General features: G+C 59.4%; 2 protein-coding genes across 3 annotated transcripts; both read left to right on the plus strand.

Moving 5' to 3' along the window:
- Positions 1-1312: 1312 nt before the first annotated feature.
- Positions 1313-9749, plus strand: NOP2 (NOP2 nucleolar protein). The gene is made up of 16 exons (XM_075552161.1): positions 1313-1435; positions 1667-1776; positions 2874-2919; positions 3109-3197; positions 3376-3611; positions 4799-4854; positions 4969-5123; positions 5224-5423; positions 5535-5624; positions 6274-6361; positions 6438-6578; positions 6964-7103; positions 7217-7306; positions 7389-7511; positions 7634-7862; positions 8996-9749. Exons 2-16 carry the CDS (start codon positions 1671-1673, stop codon positions 9640-9642), a joined length of 2436 nt encoding a protein of 811 aa, XP_075408276.1. The 5' UTR covers positions 1313-1435; positions 1667-1670; the 3' UTR covers positions 9643-9749.
- A 450-nt stretch (positions 9750-10199) lies between these two features.
- On the plus strand, positions 10200-23134 carry IFFO1 (intermediate filament family orphan 1). 2 transcript variants are annotated; one of them, XM_075552163.1, is made up of 9 exons: positions 10200-11036; positions 14691-14751; positions 14901-14996; positions 15863-16003; positions 17008-17192; positions 17266-17386; positions 17596-17688; positions 21664-21794; positions 22236-23134. In XM_075552163.1, exons 1-9 carry the CDS (start codon positions 10246-10248, stop codon positions 22339-22341), a joined length of 1725 nt encoding a protein of 574 aa, XP_075408278.1. In that variant the 5' UTR covers positions 10200-10245; the 3' UTR covers positions 22342-23134. The 2 variants fall into 2 exon arrangements, with proteins under 2 accessions (XP_075408278.1, XP_075408277.1); XM_075552162.1 differs by having other exon boundaries at positions 10201-11036; positions 17593-17688; positions 22236-23132.
- Positions 23135-23680: the final 546 nt, after the last annotated feature.

Here is a 23680-nt window from a genome sequence, read left to right on the forward strand (position 1 = left end):
ACCCTGCACTGCCATTAATGACACCACGACCCTGAGAGGAGCCTGGCGGGCGGCAGGGTGGGTAACAGGCTGCTACCACAGCCGGCTGTTCGTGATCACTAGCCAAACCCGCAGTAGGGCACGATGGATCGGGATCGACGGTGCCAGCAAGCTTGGTTTTGGAGCAAGTTGCTTAAAGAGTTGTGGAAATTGAACCAGGGAAGTGCTGGGAATGATTTTGGAACGGAGGTGGTGGTTTAGTAGGTTTACACCTTGGTCACCTAACCGTCAAGGGCAGCAGATTTTGAACCCACCCACCAAGGTCTCCAAGGAGAAAGATTGACAGCTCTGGAAGCCCACAGGCCGCTCCTCTGCCCTAGAGGCCCACTGTGCGCTGAAATCACTTGATGGCCGGCAGTGGCGGGTAAATGACCACTGCAGGGGGCCCTGGTGGCTCCGTGGGTTAAGCACTGCACTAAGCACGTCAGCAGGTGGAAGTCAACAGCTCTGGGGAGGGGGCGAGGCGAGACTGCTGCGTTGGTGCCGTCTGGGGTTCCTGAGAGGAAGCTCGTAATGGTTGAGTGTGTTTTTGTGATGGTTGACCTGTGAACTGAGCCCTCCCTACTGTCCTAAGCAGAGGGGCCGAGCAACAGCCTGTAGAGCAGGGCTTCTCAACCTTCCTCATGCCACGACCCTTTCGTGCAGTTTCTCGTGGTGGTGACCCACACTATCATTTTCGTTGCAGAACTAATTTTACTACCGTTCTACAACGGGCGAGCCCTGTGAAAGTGTCGTTCGCCGCCCCCCCCCCCCCCCGGGGTTGAGACCCGCTGCTGTAGGGTGGAAGTGGGTCTCCTAATAAAAGTTACACCCCGAACCCCAGATTCGCTGCCATCGAGTCGATAGCGACCCTAGTCCGGATACTGTAACTCCAGCAGAGCGGCTGGGGGTTCGTAACTAAGCGACGCGGGCTCCAGGACTGCGGGGCGGGGCGGAGGCCCCCACGTACCGGACTGTACCAAACGCTCGGGCCCAAGAGCCGATGGGGGCTCCGCGACCCTGCAGGTCCAGGGTCGGAGCGGAACTGCCCTGTGAACCCGGTGGGAGTGGCCGTGGGCACCCACTTCTCCGGGCTCCACAACTTCCGCGAGGCAAGAAGGCGGGGAGACTGAACGGCTCCGACCCACCTCGCCCGCCGTCTGCGGCCGGTCGCAGCCCCGCGGCGGTCCCGGCAGCTCGCGGCCGACGCCGGCTCGGCGTGCGTTCCCACGGCGACCTCAGCTTCCGGCCGGGCGGCCCCGGAGGCAGCCGGAAGGGGCGGGGCTTCGGGACGAGGGCGCCGTGCGCCTGCGCGAGGCGTTTCCGGGGAGCGTGACGTCGGGCGACCAGCCCGCGGAGTGCACGTGGAGTGCGGCCCTTGCTATTAAGGGGTCTGGGAGCCCGAGCCCCTTTTCGGGTGAGCGGAGGCTTGGGGCGGGTTCAGAGGAAGCCGGGGAAGGGAGGGCGCTCGCCCTGACCAGGCCTGGGGCGGAGGGAAGGGGCGCGGCAGCAGTGGCGTGGGGCCCGGACTCGGGTCTCGAGGCGGCCTTGGTCGGGCCTCCAGGGCCGTCTGGGGGGCCGAGCTTGTGTTCTGCGGCGCCCCTTCCGACGCACGCGACTCTACTGCCTCTGCTTTTCTTCTCCTCAGTACCATGGGGCGCAAGTTGGACCCCACGAAGAAGGAAAAGCGTGGGCCCGGCCGAAAAGCTCGCAAACAGAAGGGTGCTGAGACTGAGCTTGCCAGATTCTTACCTGCAGGTAAGGGTCAGAGGTGGCCGCCTGGTCCCCCAGCTTTTAAGCCATTAAGAAAAAAAAAATGGTATCATAATGCCCGCTACCCTCTTTCTAAGTCTGTCTTTAATCTCTGCTCCAGTAGAACCTTCTCTCCGAGTTACTAGGGTGAGGGACACTGTCAGCGCCCTCAGAGTTTAGGACTCGGAGAAGATGGGACAGAAGGAACTCTAAGTACGGATGCCACAGGAAAGGGTTTCGTCTCGTGGGATTTCAGAGGACAGGAGGGAGAGAGGGTACCCTTAGATTTGAAAAGACCTTGGTAAAGAGTTGGGTGTTGGGAAAGAGAAGCATTTGGGGAGGAATAGAGAGGGGAAAGCATCCCCATCAGCTGCCCGCAGTGGTGCTGGTGTGTAGTCTCTGACTGTAGGGTGGCAGCCCGGTACCAGGAGGGCAGGAGGTTCGTTTGCATTGGGCTTTGGAGAGATGTGGTTTATTGTGGTATTAGTGAGTGCCTGGTACTATTCTGAACCCTTGAGATACAGTCTGTTACTTAATCTTCACACGGTTGTCTGCAGTTACAGTTGAGGAAATACAAACGGAGAAGCTATGTAACTTGCATACAGTTATTAAATGACAGGCCTGAGGTGTCACTTTTGATTTCCTGGAGAAGGTATGAAAAAAACATAGCAATTGTGAAGGCTAAAATCCTGGGCCTGCCTGGGGATTAAGTTGATTAAGCGAATAGAACAAGTAGAGATGTGTCAACTCTGTTGCCATCAGACTCAATTTATTGAATCTGGAGGCTGGTATCTTTTATCCTGCTCCTGTACTGTGGAGTGAGAAGCAATCTCCCAAAACAAAAATTGTTGCCCATCCTGACTCACAGAAATATCCTGGTGGGTTTCCAAGACGGTAGCTCTGTAACTAATGTTTCTCCTGCAAAGTGCGGGTGCTTCCAAACTGCTGGCCTCCCAGGTAGCTGCCGAAGGCGTAACCATGATGTCGCCTCGGCTCCCCACGCCACTGTCGACTCTCTTTACTTGGTACACTAATTGCCCACCTTTGTGTGCTTCTTCATTTCCCCTGTCACTTACTCTGCCCTTTTTTTTCTTTTCAAACAGATGCTGACGAAAGTTCTAAGAGGCTGTCTAGTCGGGCTAGAAAGAGGTGAGTGTAGTATCCTCACTTATGTAGATATGTTGGTACTGCTGTATCTTGAGTGACATTGGGGTGGGGGGAGGTGTTCCGTGGATGGAGAGGGCTCCTTTGGGATGCTCATTGTTTCTGAGTGGTGGTGGGTGGGCGAGGTGGAACCTGGAGCTGTGTTCCCATCTCCTCACCCCTTTATCTTGTCAGGGCGGCCAAGAGGAGGTTGGGCTCCGCTGAAGGCCCGAAGTCGAACCAGTCCCCTGGGGCCAAGCCATTGCCTGGAAAGCTGCCCAAAGGTCTGTGAAAATAGCTGGGGGTGACGGGAGGGGTCCTCTGGGTCTGGGTGGAGCAGGACTCACAGACATTAGGGGCGAAAAGAACAACCAGAGGACCTTTTTTAGGAGTGGCAAGTTTGGTTCTGGGTGTGGGTGGCAGCCTTCGGTCCGGGGTCCTTAGTTGTTACCTGCACTGCAGGAGTTGTCCAGACCCAGGCGTCCGCCAAGAAGGGAGCCCCGCCAGTGCGAGCTGCTGGTCACGGCCGGAAGCGCCCGGCGCCATCCCCTAGCAGTAATGAGGAGGAGGACTCTGAGGAGGACTGTGAAGGTGGTGTGGCGAGCCAGGGGCTCCTCTGGGGCTCAGAGGACAGTGACCCTGACCTGGTGGACGACTATGGAGCCGACTGCAGCTCAGAAGAGGATGAAGGTGAAGAGGTGAGGTTCAGGGAGCACCAGAAATGGATTCTCGCCTTTCTCGTTTCCTTCTCGAGCCTTGAGACTGTCCCTCCGGGACTTAGGAAAGGGATTTAGGGCTGCCCCTTGTTCAACTGTCCAGCGCCCTTTCCGAGCGGGTCAAGTGCAGGGAGGCATGTGGCCAGATGAGAGCTTGTTGCCGGCAGATGAGGTGTATGTGTGTTGTTACTCAGTTGTTTGTGCTCTAAGAAAGTTTCTGCGTTTTTGCCCTAGTGATTCCCTGTTGAGTAAGATAATCCAAACGCGGGCAAAGAATTACTTGTTGCATAGTTGGTAATGTGTGCATATTAGCAAAATCAGACTTAGCACAGTGCCGGAAGTCTCTCTCCATACCAGTGGCTACGACCCCTCTGTCTCTACAGTTCCTTGTATAAGGTTTGTGGGCACCAGGCTGCTGCTGAGTGAATGAAAATCTCAATTGCAGCACGTCCTCACCCACGATGGGGTTTTTCAGATTGCAGTCTTCTTGTGTTCAGCCAGCCTCCACTGCACTCCCCAGGAGCGCTGGTGGGTGTGAACCCCTGACCTTGCTGTTAGCAGGCTGTGTCCCTCACAGTGCCACCCGAGATAGTGCCCTCCAAACCTGGAAATTTCCATAGTGGCCAACGCACTTGAGTAAGTAAGGCTGTGTATAGATGGTAAAGTCACATTTGGCCATTGTATTGTTTATGCAAGAAACAAACTTGTGAATACACTGATTTTTAATTCACGTGGGATATATAAAGCACAAGTCTAGGGGAAAATACCATTTCTGGCCTTCCTGTATACAAAGATGTGAAGTGTTTCGTTTTGGAAAAGTGAGGTAGAGGAACAAGTCTGTCACTTAGTTTCAACATGCGGTTTGTTTCTTTACAGTAACCCTATTTCCTTCTGAGAACAAGTGTTACATTTGTATCTGAGAAACAATAAAGTGCAGAGAGAGAAAGTATTCCCTGGGGTGGCGGGCAGCCAGGTTTTGCTTCACAGCCACCTAGTCTCTTTGGCGTCCCTGGGTGACATAAAGGCCAACACACTCAGCTGCTAAGCAAAAAGTTGGTGCTTCTAGTCTACCTAGAAGCAAGCCCTCGGGAACTCTGTTCGCTGATGGAGATGGGGCTCCCCGAGTTGGAATCAACTTGACGGCCAGTGTTTTTGGTCTCTTTTCTCAGCTGCTGCCCATTGAAAGGGCTGCCCGGAAGCAGAAGGCTCAGGAAGCTGATTTGGGGTGAGTTTTGTAAACAGGATAGAAACTGGGCAGCAGCTGGGGTAGTGGTGGTGGTGGTACTGTAAGGATGGATGAGAGGGTCTGAGAGTCATCTGTCTGGGGTCCTGTTCCCAGGAGCCAGTGGAGTGAGGAGGAGACTGATGAAGAGGAGGGAGAGCCACCAGCGGAGCCAGGCCCCACCAAGGATGAGGAGCAGGAAGGGGACCTGCAGATCAATGTGGATGAGGAGGAGCCGTTTCTGCTGCCCCCTGGTGGGGAGGTGGAGCAGGATATCCTTCCAGTGCAGGCTGGAGCGGGGGTGGAGGGGAGGAGGTGCTTTGGAAGGCGGTTTTGGCTCTGGCTGCAGGACCAGTTCCTTAGCAGGCCCACGTGCCCAGGCTGCAGACCTGCAGCGAGTTCATAAGCGGATCCAGGACATCGTGGGAGTGCTCCGGGACTTTGGCAAGCAGCGGGAGGAAGGCCGGTCTCGCTCTGAATATTTGAGCCGCCTTCAGAAGGACCTGGCCAACTACTACTCCTATGGGGACTTCCTGCTTGGCAAGCTCATGGACCTCTTCCCGCTGTCTGAGGTAGGGCCACGTCTCCTCCCCTGTGTAACGAAGGCTGCCGCCCGCTTGCTCTCTTCTCTGACCGGGCTCCTTGGCCGGCCGACCGACCGACCGGCCACCTTTTCTCCCCAGCTGGTGGAGTTCTTAGAAGCTAATGAGGTGCCTCGGCCCATCACCCTCCGAGCCAATACTCTGAAAACCCGGCGCCGAGACCTGGCTCAGGTGAGGGCTGGGTTGTCTGGGTGCGGCTCCCCTATGCCTACCTGGCTTTCGGGGCTTCTTGCCTAAGCATTTCTTGGTAAAGCAAGGTCGTCGCATGGTGGCGTGCTGGGTTGACCGCCTTGCACTCAGGGCGTCTGTGGAACGAGCAGCCAATACTCCAATCAGAAACACAATGCCCGGCGTTCCCTGTAACTGGGCTGAGCGCTGCATCAAAGCCCCACCTTCCGGAGAAACTGGAGGAGCTGCTGTCTGCCTTCCAGATCCTCCAGAGGGTGGTGACAGCTGCGATCCCCCTCCCCAGAAGAAGACTCACTCTCTGAAGCTGGTTACGCCTAGGGGCTGAGGGCTCCCGGGATAAAGGCTGCTGGTCCAATGCTGCTGGCCAGGGCCTGTATTGGCTTCTGGTGTGAAAACCCGGTGCCCGGGTTTCCTGGGCGGAGCCTCTTCCAGGAACTTTTAGAGTAGGAGCTGGGTGTTAGGACCTCAAGTGAGGAGCCTGAGGCTCAGAAATGGAACACGGTGGGGTGGAGAGGGGAGGAGAAACTGGTCTGGAATGATCCTGTTCTGGGTGGGACCTCCCAGGGGGAGTGCCTCAGGCCTGCCAGTGGGTCGGCCCTGCCATAGCCCTCGCCCTCCTCTGCATCCTCAGGCTTTAATCAATCGTGGTGTTAACCTGGATCCCCTGGGCAAGTGGTCCAAGACCGGCCTAGTAGTCTATGATTCTTCGGTGCCCATTGGTAAGTGCCCCCATGCCCACGAACCCTCCCTGCCCAGCCGCTGGGGCTGCACGTCACTGGCGGTTGTCCTCCGCAGGTGCGACGCCTGAGTACCTGGCTGGGCACTACATGTTGCAGGGGGCCTCCAGCATGCTGCCTGTCATGGCCTTGGCGCCCCAGGAGCACGAGCGGATCCTGGACATGTGCTGTGCCCCTGGAGGGAAGACCAGCTACATAGGTAGGAGGAAGGCGGGTGCTGGGGTGTGCTGGCTGTGAGTCCCAGGTGGGCTAGACCCCGGTACCCACACCTTGTCAATCTGTAAAACGGGGTAGTATTGTTGGGGTTACGAGGACTGAGGCCTTGGCCTGCTTGTAGTACGCCGTCATGACCTTTCCGTTAAGGAGTTACCACTAAAGACAAGTAATTCAGTCTGCTGTCCAGATAGCATCCCGATGAGAACGATAAGTTCCCCACAGCAGGCTGGCTTCTCACTTGGCAGCCTGTGCTGGGTGGGCCTGTCCCATAGGCAGCAGGAGTGGGGCTTCCTGGGAGTGAAGTTTCATCCAGGGATGCCCGGGCCAGAGCGGCAGGTCAGCACTGTGACCACCTCCCTGCTCTCCAGCCCAGCTCATGAAGAACACAGGGGTGATCCTTGCCAACGACGCCAACGCAGAGCGGCTCAAGAGTGTCGTGGGCAACCTGCACCGTTTGGGAGTCACCAACGCCGTCCTCAGCCACTACGACGGGCGCCAGTTTCCCAAGGTGGGGCTTGGGGCTGTGCCTCTGCAGGGGCTCTGCCCTGACTGCTGCTAGGAACGGGAAGGGACCGCCGCCCGCCTGCAGCTTTCAGACAGCACTGATCCCCCTCCCCCCAGGTGGCGGGGGGCTTTGACCGAGTGCTGTTGGATGCCCCCTGTAGTGGCACTGGGGTCATCTCCAAGGACCCCGCTGTGAAGACTAACAAGGTAGTCGGGCAGGCCTGTGGGGTGGGGGCAGCTCGGGCAGGAGGGTGCTTTGGGAGTGCTGATGCCCCTGGCCCCGGGACAGGACGAGAAGGACATCCAGCGCTGCGCTCACCTTCAGAAGGAGCTGCTCCTGAGTGCCATCGACTCAGTCAGTGCCACCTCCAAGACGGGAGGCTACCTGGTCTACTGCACCTGCTCCATCATGGTGAGCCCTCTGCCAGGGAGGGCAGGGCAGGGCGGGGGAGAGGAGATCGGCTCCCCTTAGAGCTCCCATCGGCTCTGGCCTGCTTTTCCCCCGTGCACCTGGGTCTCTCCCGCCATGTCCAGGTGGAGGAGAACGAGTGGGTGGTAGACTATGCTCTGAAGAAGAGGAATGTGCGGCTGGTGCCCACGGGGCTGGACTTCGGCCAGGAAGGTTTTACCCGCTTTCGAGAAAGGCGCTTCCACCCTACTCTGCGTTCCACCCGCCGCTTCTATCCTCACACCCACAACATGGATGGCTTCTTTATTGCCAAGTTTAAGAAGTTCTCCAATTCCATCCCCCAGTCCCAGCCAGGTGAGTGAGCGATCGGCTGCCGGTTCTTCACCACTTTCCCTTGCTTGGGCGAGAGGCCGCTCCTGCCCTGGGCCCCAGCACAGTAGATGTACTCAAGTGCCGACGGGGTGGGGCCTCGTGCTCCTGCCAGTGGCTGTGGTGCTTCGGTGTAAAGCGCCTTCCAGGTGAGGACTGCAGTTTCTTTTTTCTTCTTGGCCCCGAAATGACTTTGTGGTGATATCCTGTGTTGGTCCGGCATACTTTGCACTGGCTTGGCACAGGGCTTCTGGGCGCGCTCAGCAGTTCTCGGCCTGGCACAAGAATAGCAGGTCGTCTGCTCAGCCACCTTGAGTGTGGCCCAGGTCTGCCAGGGGAGAAGGCTGTAGCACTCTCCGTACCCTTGGCTCTCACCCTGGGTTTCTGCGAAGCAGGGGGGGAGGGCTTCGGAATACAAATGGCATGATTTATGGAGGGCGCCCCCCCCCATGTATTAAACAGTGCCGTTTGCCAGAGTTAAATGTAAACCTTGAGACAGGAAGCCTTCCATCTGACTGGTGTGCTTCCAGGGGCTGTGGCCGTGCCTTTCCTCACCTCACAATTCAGCTCTTCAGAAAACGGGCCTGGATGAATAAAACAAGCCAGTGCTTGGGCTTCCTTCCCCTCCCCTCAAAGTGTCTAGATGCCTGCTGTCCTCTAGAGGGCACAGTGGCATCGGGAACCCTCTGGCCTGGGGATAGACGGACACTGCTCCCCTCTCAGCAAGAGTGGTACCTTCTGGAGCCTGTTGTTGCCCCAAGGGGGTGATAACCATCCCCTGGGGGTGTTGGAGTCATCGAGGGGGGCTGCAAAAGCCGATCCCTCTACTTTATCCAGGGTGATAATTCAAAAGTTTTTCATTGTGGAGGGCCCACTGAATCAAAAAGGTGTTTTCCCCTGAAAAGGGGGTGACAGACCAAATATAAGTTTGGGAACCTGGGTGTAGGACATGAGTCAAGGCCAGGCAATGTTCAGTGGTCGGCTGGGTGCTGGCCTAATTATGTGGAACACAGTCCAGTGGCAGTGACTTGGAGGTTCTACTGATGCCCGTTTGTCCCCCTGATGGTGAAGGCCATTTCATGAGGAGACCCATTTTCCCACCATCTGTTTAATTTCAGCTCCAGGCGATTCTGCAACAACCGCCCCTACAAACGGAGCCTTGCTGGCCCTGAGTGGCCAGGCCACCTCCAAGGCTGAGAACAGCAGTGAGCCGGCCAAGAGGGCCAAGCAGAAGCAGAAACCTCCCAAGAAGGCCTCCTTCCAGAAGCAGAACGGCATTTCCAAAAGGACAGACTCAGCATTACCCACTGTCCCTTCTGCCACAAAGGCTCAAGCAGCCTCCCAGCTCCAGGGTAGCAGTCTACCAGCTGAAAGTGCTCAAGCTACCAGGGGACCAAGGGCACCTGGGAAGCTAACACAGCTGTCCCCGAAACCGAGAACACCCAAGAAAGGGGCTGGGCGGAAGCAGAATGCTCCTGCCATGGGCTCAGACCCCCAAATACCTGCTCAGCTGTTCTCCAAGACCCAGGCTGCCCCAAAGCCTGAGGACCAAGGTCAGCCCCCTAAGAAGGCCAGAGGCGCTGAGCAGAGGAAGCAGCCAGTGCCCGGGCTGTCTTTGAAGAAAGCTGCCTTCCGCAAACAGAATGGCATGCCTAAGGGTCCTCAGAGGCCCCCCATGCACCCCCGCAGCCCCAGCCGGCCCCCACCAGCAAAGAGGAGGAAATGGCCATCCAGTAGGCAGCCACCGCCAGAAGCAGACAGTTGAGAAGTAGACTGGACTCCTTGCCACTGTCACTGGGTTGGAATTCTTACCTCTGTGAGGATGCCTTGCCACTGTACACACACGACATTTAATAGACGTTTTGCAATCTCTGGCTGTGTCCTGTCATCTTTGGGGAGGGTGGGGGGTGGATGGCACGGACTGCGTGCGGCTTTAGGGTGGAAGGGCAGGAGCAGTCAGGCGCGGCTGGTAATGGGACCCACAGGAGAGTCATTTGCGCGTGCCTGGAGACAGGGAGAGGCGGGCGATAGACAGATGTTAGAGGGGGGCAGTCGGGACGCGGGGGCTCATGCCCCCGGGCACCCCAGCTTCATTGCAGCGGGGTCTGGTGGCGCAGAGGCGAAGGTGCTGCCGCGCTCCTCGCAGTCCTGCGCTAGTCGTCAGACCCGGAAAGGTCCCGGACCCAGCTTGGAGCAGAGCCTTTCATTGGCCCGCTCTCTGCCCTCCTCCGCCCCCGTGACCTCTGCCCCTCTCGCCGAGCCGCCTGATTGGCTGTCCCGGAGCCCCCGGCCGCGTCATTGGCTCCTGTCCCTCGCCCTCCATCCCCGCTCCTGCACCGGTCCCCAGCTCCCAGCAGAAGGCGCAGCCATGAATCCGTTATTCGGCCCCAACCTCTTCCTCCTACAGCAGGAGCAGCAGGGCCTGGCCGGGCCGCTGGGGGACCCTCTGGGAGGCGATCCCTTCGCCGGCGGAGGGGACCTGGGCCCGGCGCCGCTCGCCCCGGCCGGCCCCGCTGCCTACTCGCCGCCCGGGTCGGGGTCGGGGCCGGGGCCGGCGCCCCCAGGCGCCATGGCGCTCCGAAATGACCTGGGCTCCAACATCAACGTGCTCAAGACCCTGAACCTGCGCTTCCGCTGCTTCCTGGCCAAGGTGCATGAGCTGGAGCGCCGGAACCGGCTGCTGGAGAAGCAGCTGCAGCTAGCGCTCCAGGAGGGTCGGCGGGGCGCCGCGCGCCGCGACCAGGCCGTGCAGACCGGCTTCGTCAGCCCCATCCGGCCGCTCGGGCTGCCCCTGGGCGCCCGGCCCGCCGCCGTCTGCTCCCCGTCGGCGCGGGTGCTCGGCTCGCCCGCGCGCTCGCCCGCCGGCCCGCTGACGCCCTCCGCGGCCGGCCACCCGCCCGCGTCCTCCGGCCTCGCCGCCGCCGCCACCTCGACGGCCTACTCCTCGTCCGCCCGCTTCATGCCGGGCACCATCTGGTCCTTCTCCCACGCACGCCGCCTCGGGCCGGGCCGAGAGCCCACCCTGGTGCAGGGACCCGGCCTGTCGTGGGTGCACCCCGACGGGGTGGGCGTCCAGATCGACACCATCACCCCGGAGATCCGCGCCCTCTACAACGTGCTGGCCAAAGTGAAGCGGGAGCGGGACGAGTACAAGCGGAGGTAGGGGCTGGGCCCCGAGGGGAAGCCCCCCGCCCTGGGGCGCCGGGAGGACCGTGGCGGTGGCGCGTCGCCCAGGGGGCCAGAGCTGCACCCAGCAGGACCCGGGCTGGTGAGATGGGAGTGAGGGGCTTGGCAGCGGATGGGCGAGACTCCCGCGAGACTAGAGCCCACAGCGGGTGCAGAAGTAGCCCTCGTGACAGGAAGAGAGATGCAGCAGCCGAGCCGTGCCCGCCTGCCGGGCTTCCCCCTGGCGCGGCTGTTAACCGTGGCCTTGTGTGGAAGGGTATCCTGGGTACCATTCGAGGCTTAGAGGCTCAGCCCTCGGAGCTGTTTGCTGGTCCGAGCGCCACGTACTGAGCCCAAGTCAGAGGCAAAGGCCATAGCTGGACTTTGGGTGAGGGCAGTGGGGCAGGGACCCTCCCCTGGGTGAGGGCAGTGGGGCAGGGACCCTCCCCTGTGGAGGGTGACCCTGCCACCGCCCACCCAGGACTTCCCACCCACAGCAAGGTCAGGGGAACCCAGCTCCCCGCCCTGCCCCCACATGGAAAACTGGGCACTCGAAGGCCTTTGCTGGCAGGGGTCAAACAGGTGGGAGCCGAGAGTAAAGGGAAGGCCCTAGAACTGTGATTTTCAACCTTCCTAATGCTGCAACCCTTTCGTACAGTTCGGTGTCATCTTACTACTGTTGTAAATCGGGTGACCCCTGTGAAAGGGTCGTTCAACACGCCCCCCCCAAGGGGTCGCGATCCACAGGTTGAAAACCCCTGTCTTAGGGGAAGGGAGGGGCTGCTGGTTGACACAGGGCTGCGGGTAGCTAAGGGAAGCCAGGGCTTGGGATGTGGACACACATGGCCGTGAGAATAAGGCGGGTGGGCAGCCCGGGCACGCTGAAGAGGATTTCACTCTCACGGGAACCCAGCAGGCTGTGCAGGGCTGGGCCTCTAAGATGTGCTCCCTGGTAGAAGAGGAAGTTGATAATCCGTAGGTGTAGGATTGGGGGACCTTCAGCTACTCTGACTCCCGGTAGCAGGCCTGGGAAGTACCCATGCAGCTCAGGGTGGCTGAGATGGGTGCCTTTGAGGGGCTGCGGGCGGGGGATGGTCTGGGAATTGACTGCTGGCTCTGGGGCGCATCCTTGTCAGATAGAGGACTTCCTTGTGGAAGCTGAGGTCCACCCGCCCTGGGGCTGGCTTCCTTAATTGTCTGTGGCATAAGTGTCCTTGTCCACACCAAATACCACCCTCTATGGCGGCCCCTTGGTTCCGACTGCCAGTCACCCTAGAGGCCAGAGGAGAACTGCCCCTGTGGGTTTCCAAGGCGCTGATCTTGGCTACGGCAGGTGGTCACATGTTCCTCCCGTGGCGTGTCTGGGGTAGGGGAGTGGGTCCCAAGAACCCACCTCTGGGCTGGCAGCCTAGCGCTCTAAGCTGGTGCCATGAATGTTCTTAGCACCGAGTTCAGGTTCCACCAGGACCAGCCTGCCCCTGCAGGAGTTCACTGACACAGCAGTTCAGAAATAGACCCCCAGCCCACAGCGACAACTGCTAACGGCTGATTTGGGGGGCTTGTTATTTGGGGGCCTCACTGAGAGAGGGTCTGTCCGTGGCCCAGCTGTCCAGGGCAGCAAAGCGCCCCTTAGTCCTTCCTCAGGCCTGATTAGCTCATCGCTCTGCAGCACGCTGCTGGGTGGAGGGGCCCAGAGCCAGAGCCCTGCAGTATGTGATCCGGGCACCCACCCACTGTCCCTCGCTCCTTGCCCTTTATAGCAGCCTCCACCCTCCTTGCTGTCTTCAGCCTGGGGTAGCTGTGGAGCCAAACACAGGAAGAAGCCAAGGCCTATTTGCAGCAGCCCCCCACCCCTGTCTTGTGTGACCTGGGGGTGTTCTCTCTTTCCCGGGCTTCAGTTTTTCCAATATGGAAACAGCCCCAGCATGGTTTTGGAGCTCCCCAATGGATACAGCTTACTTAGAAGAGAGGTGTTTGCTAACTGCAGGATCTGGAGCCGTCTCAGGTGGAGAGAACCAGCTGGGGGACCCCCCCCCCCCAGGAAATGGTGGTGCTGTGAGCTTCTAGGTCCTTCTAGGTCGTGTCTACTCAGATCTTTATCCTCCAAGTTTTCATTCTCCTCCTTAGTCCCTAAGGAGCCTCTCTACCTAAGTTTCAACCTGATCTCAGCTGGGCTCCCCTATCATACCATGCTCCTGGCCTGCATGTTGCCTAGGGTCATTGTCCCCTGGCCAGTCATACTTTCTCCTTTCAGAGTCTTGGGGTGGGTTGTGATTGCACACAGGTACAGCCTCCCACCCACCCTTTGGTATGTGGTACGGAGACCCAGAGAAGATAGGTTTCATAGGTTAAGAAACTAGCTAGTCCACAGGGGCATGGGCCCCTCATTGGTCTGGACCATCTGAAAGAGAATTGTGGGCAGGGGGCGAGGATGGCGGGGGGCGGGCGGACTGCAGGAGCAGCAGCAGGGTGGCGGCTGGGCCACCCCCTCAGCCTTCCCCCCCCGGCCTGAGGCACGGGGGGGGGGGGGGTGAGCCACCGTGCTGAGCAGCAGCTGTTCTTAGGAATGCTGCAGTGCAGAAGGGCTGTGGCCAGCCCGCGGCAGTGAGAGTGACCGGGCCAGCTGCAGAGCCAGGGACAAAAGCAGAGGGCAGGGGAGGGAGAGGCTTTCATGCCAGCTCCACCAGTCTGTCCACCTGGGTTTTCATTTTCATACTGCCATCTTTCCTGCCCCCTAACCACCTTTTGACCTTGAGGTTTTTTCTCTCTCTCTCTGATTGGGAGGAGCCTTTCCAGGACCTGGCCAGGGGGTAGTGGTGGTGGTGGGGTGTGACACACAGGCCGAATTCTGGAAGGGCTTCTCCTGGTCTGAGAGGAGCAGGCCCTGCACCAGGTGAGGCTGCCTGTCCTATAGGGATTTATATGGCGCAGATGCCAGGGAACAGGTGGACTCTGCTCCTCGGGGTCGCTGGGTGTGCAAAGTTCTCTTGTCCCCCACTGACCTTGGAGGGCTCTGAAATGACAGGGCCTGGTCTGTAGCAGTGACTTTAATATAGTTCAACGTCCTAATCCAGGGAAGCAGAGCCTGTGACCGGGAGTGCCTGCTAGCCTGCTGCTGGTGGTCATGGTCCCTGCCTTCTGCAGGCTGGGCCCCAGCAGTCCCAGGAGATGCTGCTTCCGATTCTCGCCGACTGTGTTAACAGGGTTAAATGTCCGTCAGGAGGCAGGGCACAGGCTCCTAGAGCTCTGTTCTGGTGGGCAGGAGGTGGGAGACCGGATCTGTGAGACTGAAGGTGGGAGACTGGGCCGGGTGGACCTGTTGGTCTGGCAGGGGTGGGAGGGGCGATGAGGCCAGCTCGACAGCTGGTGGGAGCTGGGCCTGGGTGGGGTGGGCACAGGAAGGGCTCAGAGCAGCTGCTCACAAATATAGCCCCTGGTGTGTGGCTGAGCTTACAGGAAGGCAGCCGGTCAGCCTGGCCCCGAGCAGCACTGCCAAGGCCAAGCCCAGCAGCTGCAAGGCTGGCTCCCCTCCAGGCCTCCGGTGGGGAAGGGGGCCTGGGGACTGAGTGCCTAGGTGGGAGCAGGAAGTTGAGGGCAGGGCAGGGCTCCGCACCCTACCCATGTTCTTGTTGTTCCCATGTCTGCCAGGTGGGAAGAGGAATACAGTGTTCGCCTCCAGCTGCAGGAGCGAGTGAATGAGCTCCAGGAGGTGAGGGGGCTCCCCTCCCCAACACACACGCACACATGCACTGGAGCTTCCTCATGGTCCCAAGGGGCTGTCCCTGCCCCTCTTGGCCTTCTTTACCTCCTCCCCATGTCAGCAGTGCCCCTGATTGGCGGGTTTTCCTCCAACTGTAGGAAGCCCAAGAGGCGGATGCCTGCCAGGAGGAGCTGGCCATGAAAGTGGAGCAGCTGAAGGCTGAGCTGGTGGTCTTCAAGGGGCTCATGAGCAACGTGAGTGCGCCTGCCCAACGACCTCCCTCCCCAGGGCCTCTCCTTAGGGCTGCCTCCGTCCACCACTGGGTGCCCGTCCTGCCCTTCCCCACTCCCTCTCCTCCAGTCCTCCGATTTTCAAAACACAGAAGCAGCTCAAGTCCTGTGGTCTGTCCGCCAGTACAGCCCCCCAGCATGTTACCCCTGCTGGGGAGGAGTGCAGGGCAACTGTAGGACTAGGTAGACCCACCCACAGTGTTTCCCAGCCTGCATGTCTCTCCTGAGCAGACTGCCTCCTATTTCTCCCTCGGACCTGCTGGCGGATTTGAACTGCCAACCACAGTCTTAACATTTAACCCACTGTGGCACTGAGGCTCCTCGAGGTGGTCAGTGGTTAGTAAAGGCATGGATTCTAGAACCAGGCTGCCTGTCCCCGGACCCTAGCTCTGCACCTGGCTAGCAGGGTGACCTGGGCCTAGTATCCCAGCTTCCCTGGCCTCATCTGTGGAAGGGGGCAAGCCTTCTGCCTTGCGGGATGATTATGCAGGTTAGAATGCACTTGGAACCCTGCCTTCCAGCCACTTAGTGCTGAGGAGTGTTCCAGAGTGTCATCCGCAGTTCTCCCCTTCCCACCCCTTGCCGTTGCCAGCCGCCTCCCCTTCTCCCCAAGAGCAGACTTCTGGGGACAGGGACTCTGCTGGTTGGGAGTGCCCAGCTAAGGGTGTCTGAGCAGCGAGCAGTGGGGACAGTGATGCGTGTGCCTCAAGAGACTGGAGACCCGCTCATATGTCAGTGCAGTGATATGGGGGTTGCGATGGGAAGGGCCCCTGTTGGTCCCTGTCGGGAGGCCGGCCTCCTCCTCAGTCCTCCCCACCTTCCCCGGGCAGAACCTGTCAGAGCTGGACACGAAGATCCAGGAGAAGGCCATGAAGGTGGACATGGATATCTGCCGCCGCATCGACATCACCGCCAAACTCTGCGACGTGGCTCAGCAGCGCAACTGCGAGGACATGATCAAGATGTTCCAGGTGAGCCGCCTGGAGACCCGGGGCCCGGGCAGGCAGTCTCTGCACCCCACGTCTGCGCCCACAGTTCACAGGGCTGGGCAGGTAGAGCAACGTGGCCATGCCAGGCCTGGCCTGCTCCCTGGGCAACCGCATCCTGGCAGCTGGGGGCACAGGTGGGCCCAGGCTGGGGGGCAAGGAGAAGCCCCCGGGAGAGGTTTGGAGCTGTCTTTCTCTAACACAGTCTCTCCCTCCCTCTCTCTCCTCTGTCTGCTTCCTGTCCTCTCTTCTCATCTCTCTTGCTTTCTCCACAGAAGAAGCTGGTTAGTTTTCGATGTCACTCACGCAAGCTATCCATGTCCCACCCCGTTTCTAAAGCACCCAGGCCTTGGGCCCTCAGTTCTGACTCCCTGCTCTCCAGTGCTGGTTGCCTCTTCTCTCCCCATGGCGTCCGGCCTTTCTCCCCCACCACCCCCCATCCCCGTTTGTTTCCATCTCCTCTTCTCTGCCCTCGCCCTCGCCCTCCAGGTCTCCTTCGAAAACTACAAGTCCTAAAACTTGGCTTTTTAAAAAGTCCTGTGGTTTCCTGAAAAGACTTTGTTTAGGGACTTACCCCGTCCGTCCCCCCACCCAAAAAAAGCCCTCTAGGGATTCGCGGCATAATGTGGCCTCCACCTGCCAAGCGCCTGATCTTATCACTCTGCGTTCTGTTTCTTCTTCTTCTTCCTCAGTCTGCAGCCTTGCCACGCCCTCTGTCTGTCTGTCTGTCTGTCTGTCTGTCTGTCTGTCGTGGTAACTCCCGTTTCTGTGCCTGTCCGGTAGACCCTGTCTTACGGCGTCTTTCATCTCGTCCTGGCGCTCCCTCCCCTCGCTGGTTCACGCTGCTCCGCTCATCCTGCTTCGGTGTCCCCTGCCCTCCGTCCCCCCCTCCCCTGCCCCCCTGCCCCCGGCCCCCCTGGCCCCGCCGGCCCCCTCTCCTCATGCACCCGGCCTCGGCTCTGCAGTCTCTGCACTTGTCTCCCATTAAGGTCCCGTCCATGGGGGGGCGGAAGCGGGAGCGCAAGGCTGCCGGCAGCGGCGTTGGCGTTGGCGGCGGCGGCGAGGAGGAGCCCTCGGTGTCCGAGAGTGCCGGGCCGCGGCCGCCCGAGGGGGAGGACGAGGAGAGCGCAGCCCTGAGCATCAACGAGGAGATGCAGCGCATGCTCAACCAGCTGTGAGTCCGCAGCCACGCCCCGGAGGCCGGCCCGCCCCGCCCCGCCCCCCCTGACGCCCGTCCCTGTCTCTAGGAGGGAGTATGATTTTGAGGACGACTGTGACAGCCTGACTTGGGAGGAGACTGAGGAGACGCTGCTGCTGTGGGAGGATTTCTCCGGCTATGCCATGGCCGCGGCCGAGGCCCAGGGCGAGGTAACCGCCCCGGCCAGGCCTCCCCGGGGCCCCCCAGGACTGCCCCTTCCTGCCCCTCTGCCCCCCGTCCCCCCCTGGCCCTCGCCGTGTCCCTTCCATGTGGCCTTCATCCTCGTCCTGCTTCTCCGCGCCTGCCTCCTTCGTGCCGGGGCTCTGCTCCGTCCAGGGTCCCCTAACCCGACGCCCCGCCTCCCTGGTTACCCCAGCAGCAGGAAGACAGCCTGGAGAAGGTGATCCAAGACACGGAGTCGCTCTTCAAGACCCGGGAGAGGGAGTATCAGGAGACCATTGACCAGATCGAGGTACGGCCAGGGCGCCCGAGGGGGCGGCGGGGGAGGAGCCCGCACCCACCTGTCGTTCCTGCACCCTGTGAGCAGCAGAACGAGGCCCAGCCCAGCCCCGGCCCACGGGCCGGCCTCCCGCAGCCACTGCGTGCCTTCATCGCCTTGACGGTCCTCTTCTGCCTTGGCTCCCTGTCTGCTGTACCCCGGCATGACGTCCTCTTCCAGGGACTGGCCCCGCCTGGTAACATGTCCAAAGTCTGAGACAGACCTTGTCGATCCTAGAGCATTCTGGCCGTCCCTCTTCCGGGCAGCTTTGCTCCTCTGGCAGCCCGGGGCCGTGTCACACCTCTCCCCAGTACCTCTTCCAGCAGCGTCCGTGCTGCTTTGGTCTTCCTTGCTCGGCATTCCCATGCACCCCGATAACCGTGCGCCTCAGACCTCAGAGGGACAGCTTGCTATTTCGCACTTTACAGAGATCTTTCCCAGCAGGTTGTCCAACGCAGTGCACCGTTTGATTTCTTCCTCCCAATCCATTTTATTAGGAGTCAATCCAGACATCATACCATTCATTCCATCGTTCCATCACACCAAGCAGTGTGGTACACTCGCCAACACAGTCGGTATCAAAATATTTCTTCCTTCTTGAACTCCTTGATATCAGTTCCCCTTACCTCTAACCCCCCCCCTCACTGTACCCTCATTGACTTTCTTGATCACTGCTGCCAAAGGGGTTCATTGTGGATCCAAGCAAAATGAAGGCTTTGACAACTTCCGTCTTTTCTACTTATTATGATGTTGCTCATTTGGTGTAGTTGTGGGATTTTTTTTTCAATGTTGGGGTGCAACCCACACCTATTAAAAAACCCCAAGCCCACTGCCCTCAAGTTGATTGGGACTCATGCCATCCTATAGGACAGAGTAGAGCTGATCCCACAGAGCGCCTGGTGGTTTGAACTACTGACCTTGAGACACCTGCCACCAGCACTCTGCCCTCTACTTACGGTGGGTTCTTAAAACCTCAGGCTCTGGACGCAGACCAATGTGAGAGTTTGGATCTCAGCTCAGCTTCATATGTTAGCACCCTAATTTTTGGCAAGTTCTTAATTCTCTCAGCCGGTTTGCTCTTAAGTAGCACGTCTTTCTATGGCTGTTATGAGATTAAGGGACCAGTGCCCATGAGGAGCTTCGGACAGTGTCTGACTCATACCGAGCCGACCACAGTGGTAGTTTTGTTGTTCATAATACTGTCCCAGGTGTGGTGCTCCGAGGTGGGATTGAACTTCCCTGCTTCCTCAGCGCAGGCTCTGGGGAAATGGAAGAATCTCCATTCCATCCCCTCGTCCGCTGTGAGGGACCTGCTGCAGGTGGCTAGTAGAGCCCTGCTGTCTTTTAAAATTCGCCTGTACATTGGGGGGGCTGTAAGCAGTGATCGCTGGGAGGAGTCAGACCTGCCTGTATGTGAGGTGGCCCTGTCCCCTGCACGCTGACCGCGGGAGGCAGCCATTCTGCTGCACGTCTGTCTCCAAGTCTGTCCGTAAACCTCAGCCTCTCCGGAAGCCCATGTGGCAGCTTTCTGTGCTCTGCCTTTCACACTGCCTACATTCTGAGAAGGAAATTGAACAAGAATGGCCTTCCTTTACACCCGCTGTCCTAACAAACATGGAATGGCTTTGCTCCTTTAAGCAAAACCTGCTTTTTCTCTGCCCAGGCAGACATGTGCTGAGTTTCAGTACCGCTGGATTGCCGCTTCCGGCTAAGAGGACAGGAAGAGAGAACTGGGCTGCTCCTGCCTTTGAAGCATCCCCGAGTGTCTGGCTCTTTCCTGTCTCAGCAGGGTGACACGAGGAGAAATGTTAGGTGTGGCAACCAGGGGCCTCTGCCGTCCCCTTGCTCTTGGTGAGCCATCTGGAGACCTGAGATGCCTGGTGACCTGTGATCTCTTAGGTCACGGAGATGGAGGCAAGGGCCATTTCCCATGGTCAGGTGGTGGTCAGGCCAGGCCCAAGGTGGTGGTGGGCGAGTGGAGCTTTTTTCCTCGCCGCTCCCATCCCTGCCTCACCGCACCAGTCAGTCTGTGTCAGTCACTGCCTGGCTTGTAGGGCCATGTCCTCACCTCACCCTGGGGCTGTGCACGGGGGCCCTGGGTTTATAGACAGACGAGACGCATAGTGGCGCCACTGGACTGGAAACTTGACTGAAGTTTGGTTTGTTGCCTTTTCCCTGTCCCCTTGAGTGATGGGTGGCAGATCCCATCTTATCCCTCTGGCTCTCCCAAGTTGGAGACACCAGACACCGGGGTGTAGGGGCAGCAGATGGGAGTCAGGGCTGGCAAGCTCCTGCAGTAGGCGGCCAGTGTGCCCATGCCCTGTGCCCCCGCTGACAGCATCCGAGCTGTGGAGCCGCGCTCACTCACTAGGGCATCTCACCCACGGGTGCTGTCTGGTCCGACGACCCGTGTACTTCCTTCTCCAAATGTCGTTTTCTCTCTGTCAGATTCACGTCACTCAGGGGTTTCTGTCCCCAATCCCCTTCTCTGCTTTCAGCCATCACGGAAGTCACCTCAAGCAGTTTTATTCCACTTCCCCCTCTGACCCCAGTCCTTTGTGTACCCCAAAGGGGGGGCCGCGGTTGTCCCTGGCCTCTCAGCTCTACCATGCACACAGTGGGCCTGCTGCAGGACAGGTTCTCCTGGGACGGGACCGGGCAGCTGTGACTCTGAGCTCCACTGTCTCTTCTTTTTGTCCCACCTAGAACATTTCTGGAATCAGGAAACCTAATCAATAGGGCATTCAGGATGGTACTGTTTCTTTCAGTCTCCCAAAAAGGCTTACAAGTGAGGTAATAAATGTATTCACTTCCAAGGGCCGCCATGGCAAACGGTCACAAGCCGAGCAGCTTCTGAAAGCAGAGATGTTTGTGTTAGAGTCCTGGAGGCTGGGCGTCAGCATGGTGGGTTCTGTTCCCCCCACAGGATTCTGAGAGACAATCTGCTGTTTCTTTCTCCAAGCTTCGGTGACAGCCAGTGCTCTTTGGCCTTCCTGGGCTTCTTGTTGCCACTAGGCGCCGTGAGTCAGTTCCGACTCATGGCCACCCCCGTGTACAACAGAACAAGACTCTGCCTGGCCCGCCCAGTGCCATCCTCACAAGCAACCACGTGCTTGAGTCCACTGCTGCTTTTGCAGATGCCTCGAATCTCTGCCTGCACAGCCACCTCCCCTCCAGGTTTCTCCTCTTTTCTAAGGACACCGCTCCTCTTGGATCAGGACCCACACCAGCACTCAGGATAACAGAACTGACGGCACCTTCAAAGACCCCATTTCCAAACAAGTCATACTCTCAGATCCCGGGGGTTAGGAGTTCAGCGGCTCTCGAGGGTGGGTGGGGGGATGTGTGTGTGTGAGACATGCACACATGCACAGTTTAGTCCACACAATAAAGTCATGCGGAGGACATGGTCAGAGAATTGACCCCTGTGGCCAGGACAGCCAGGCTTCCTCCTTGGTGCCCGAGTCTTACAATACTTTACAGCATTCATTCATTTTCCTGGAGGCCCAGGGCGCATAGCGATGAGAAAGAAGACCTGACACTGACCCTTCAACATGCTCAGAGGCGAGCTCAGGAGACCCTTGGCTGCTTCCTTATCCAGGGACCAAGGGATGGGCCAAGCCCCCACCCCCGGGAGCAAGGCAGCCCCCAAACGGCCTGCCCTGTGCAGTGGTGAGACCATGGGCCCCTCCATGTGGCCCGAGGCTCCATGCTCTCTAACTGCTCGAGCCCGCTCTGCACCTCTTTGCAGGCCAAGATCCTGCAACTCTGGGAAAGGGTGGCATGTGGGTGCCTTCTGCCTCAGCCCAATGGACTTCAATCCCAAGCCCACCCACGAGGCTCCCCGGAGCCCCTGCCCTGCAGCCGCTGCGGCTCTTAGCACAGGAGCCTGCTCCCCGGGTCCTGAGTAGGGCTGACGGGTGTCCCCGCCTGCCGCCCCTGTCACAGCTGGAGCTGGCCACAGCCAAGAGCGACATGAACCGGCACCTGCACGAGTACATGGAGATGTGCAGCATGAAGCGGGGCCTGGACGTGCAGATGGAGACCTGTCGCCGGCTCATCACCCAGTCTGGAGACCGGTGAGCCGGCGGGGCCCTGGTCTGCAGGCCCAGGGGCGCCTGGCACAGCGGCTCAGCCTGGGCTGCATGCTGCGGGGCTGACCGATGCCCAGACCCAGTCAGTTGGGTGTCAGTGGACCCCTCTGGCTGGGACTGATGCCCCAACTCCGGCAGTTCCCCGGGAGGGGAGACAGCTTGAAAGCAGCAGGGGACCGAAGGGGCTCACGTGGGGGCCGGTTTTTTAATGCATAAGGCCATGAAGCCTCCCCCAGAATGCTCAAACCCACCCCTCCTCCTCCTCCTGAGCGGTCATTCGTGGGGGCAGTCCGAGTGGATCCGGACTTGAGGGATCTCTGACCTGAGCATCCTTCCCTCAGCCCCCTCTGATCTCACCCCAGGGCACAGGGGAAGGAGCAGGCTCCTCTGGCCCCAGGTTGAAGGGGTGGTTTTTTTTTCTTCTAGAAAGTCTCCTGCTTTCACTGCTGCCCCGCTTAGCGACCCGCCGCCACCGCCAAGCGAGGCCGAGGACCCCGACCACGATGTCTCCTCTGACAGCTCCCTGAGATAGGGGCCCGCCCGCACCCGGCTCCTCACAGAGCGGCCTGGCCCGTGGTGTCACCAGGCTCCTGGGCTGTGTCACTCACTAGGCTTGACCCTGCCCCTGCCGGGTGACTCCCACCTCCTCTGGGGCTTCCCTGCCATACCCGTGGGCGTCTGCTACTCCCCCATCTTCTAAAACGCTGCCAGACCGGCGCCCGGCCCCTCACCTTCTCCGGGTGACACTGTCGGATCTTCCCTTCACCCCAGGCCTCGTGCCAGCTGTCCTTACCCCCATACTGGTGCTAACTGGCCCAGGCACTGGTACAAAGCAGATGGTGGCTTGTGCAACACCTTTTGGGGTCAGCCAGAAGGGAGAAAGGGGATGGGTCCCAGTTCCCACCTGACAGAGGCGGCTGTCCTTCCCTCTGGGTGCAGACTGGTGCAGCGCCCTGGAGGAGCGGGAACTCTGGCTCAGCTCCCAGCCCGTGTGGAGGGAGGAGGGCGCGGGCAGCAGGGGAAGCTGCGTGCGCAGAGGCGCACTGTGTGCGCGTGGCTGTGCGTGCGCGCGAGCTCAGGGCCGATGTGCCTCCTCCGTGTCTGTTGCGCGGGAGACCGAGACCGACGGGCCTCAGTATGGGCATCCCGGACTTGGAGAAATTGGGAAGGCGTGACTGAGAATGTAACTGCTGACAATTGGATGGAACCTTTAATAATGAAACTGGCCATTATTTATCAAGCACTTGTGTGTCACCGTGTGCGGAGCCTTCTGGTGTGACCTACACAAGCCCCCTCCTCACACTGCACCCCTCCACACGGCCTCCAGTCCAGCTCACCAAGGCTCATGTGCAGTGAGGCACAGGGCTGGCCTAGAATTTGCGCGGAATTAAAGTGGCAGAGCCTGGATTTGAAGTGAGGTCCACCCACAACCGGTGTCTCTCCCCCAATAGGGCCTGTGCTGCATCCAAGGATGGGAGGCAGGGGCCCAAGGCCAGCTCCTCCCAAACTCGGGGGGGGGGGGGATTGACTTTTGGCCTTGGCTCAGGGACTTGATATGGTTTGCCTACTTCTGGATGTAGGTGCTGGGAACTTTAGGCAATGGGCTCAAGACCACCAGTGGAATCCTTCAGAGATCAGGTACCCGGCCATGGGGCCCAGACCACAATGCAGATTTTCCAAGGTGTCACCCTCCAGAGTACCAGCTTTCTCGTCAGGGGAAGGATTGTGGCAACTCAGGGGGAACGGGCCTGGACACTCAGAAATGGCTCAGCTGGCCACCTGCTCTGGGCGGGTGGGTAGCTATCAATCAGCCAGCTCACTGTGAGCTTTGTTGGAATCCTGCTCCCCACCCTCCTCTGTCTGACCCTTGG

This window comes from Tenrec ecaudatus, chromosome 6, assembly GCF_050624435.1.
Source record: "Tenrec ecaudatus isolate mTenEca1 chromosome 6, mTenEca1.hap1, whole genome shotgun sequence".
In the NCBI taxonomy this organism is placed as follows: Eukaryota; Metazoa; Chordata; class Mammalia; order Afrosoricida; family Tenrecidae; genus Tenrec; species Tenrec ecaudatus.

Coding starts and splice junctions, on each gene's coding strand:
- IFFO1 (XM_075552162.1), top strand. CDS start 10,246: ATGAATCCGTTATTCGGCCCCAACCTCTTCCTCCTACAGCAGGAGCAG. Junction 17,387..17,592: donor CGGCCGAGGCCCAGGGCGAG/GTAACCGCCCCG, acceptor TGGTTACCCCAG/CAGCAGGAAGACAGCCTGGA. Junction 21,795..22,235: donor ATCACCCAGTCTGGAGACCG/GTGAGCCGGCGG, acceptor TTTTTCTTCTAG/AAAGTCTCCTGCTTTCACTG.
- NOP2 (XM_075552161.1), top strand. CDS start 1,671: ATGGGGCGCAAGTTGGACCCCACGAAGAAGGAAAAGCGTGGGCCCGGC. Junction 3,612..4,798: donor AAGAGGATGAAGGTGAAGAG/GTGAGGTTCAGG, acceptor CTCTTTTCTCAG/CTGCTGCCCATTGAAAGGGC. Junction 7,104..7,216: donor ACGGGCGCCAGTTTCCCAAG/GTGGGGCTTGGG, acceptor CCCTCCCCCCAG/GTGGCGGGGGGCTTTGACCG.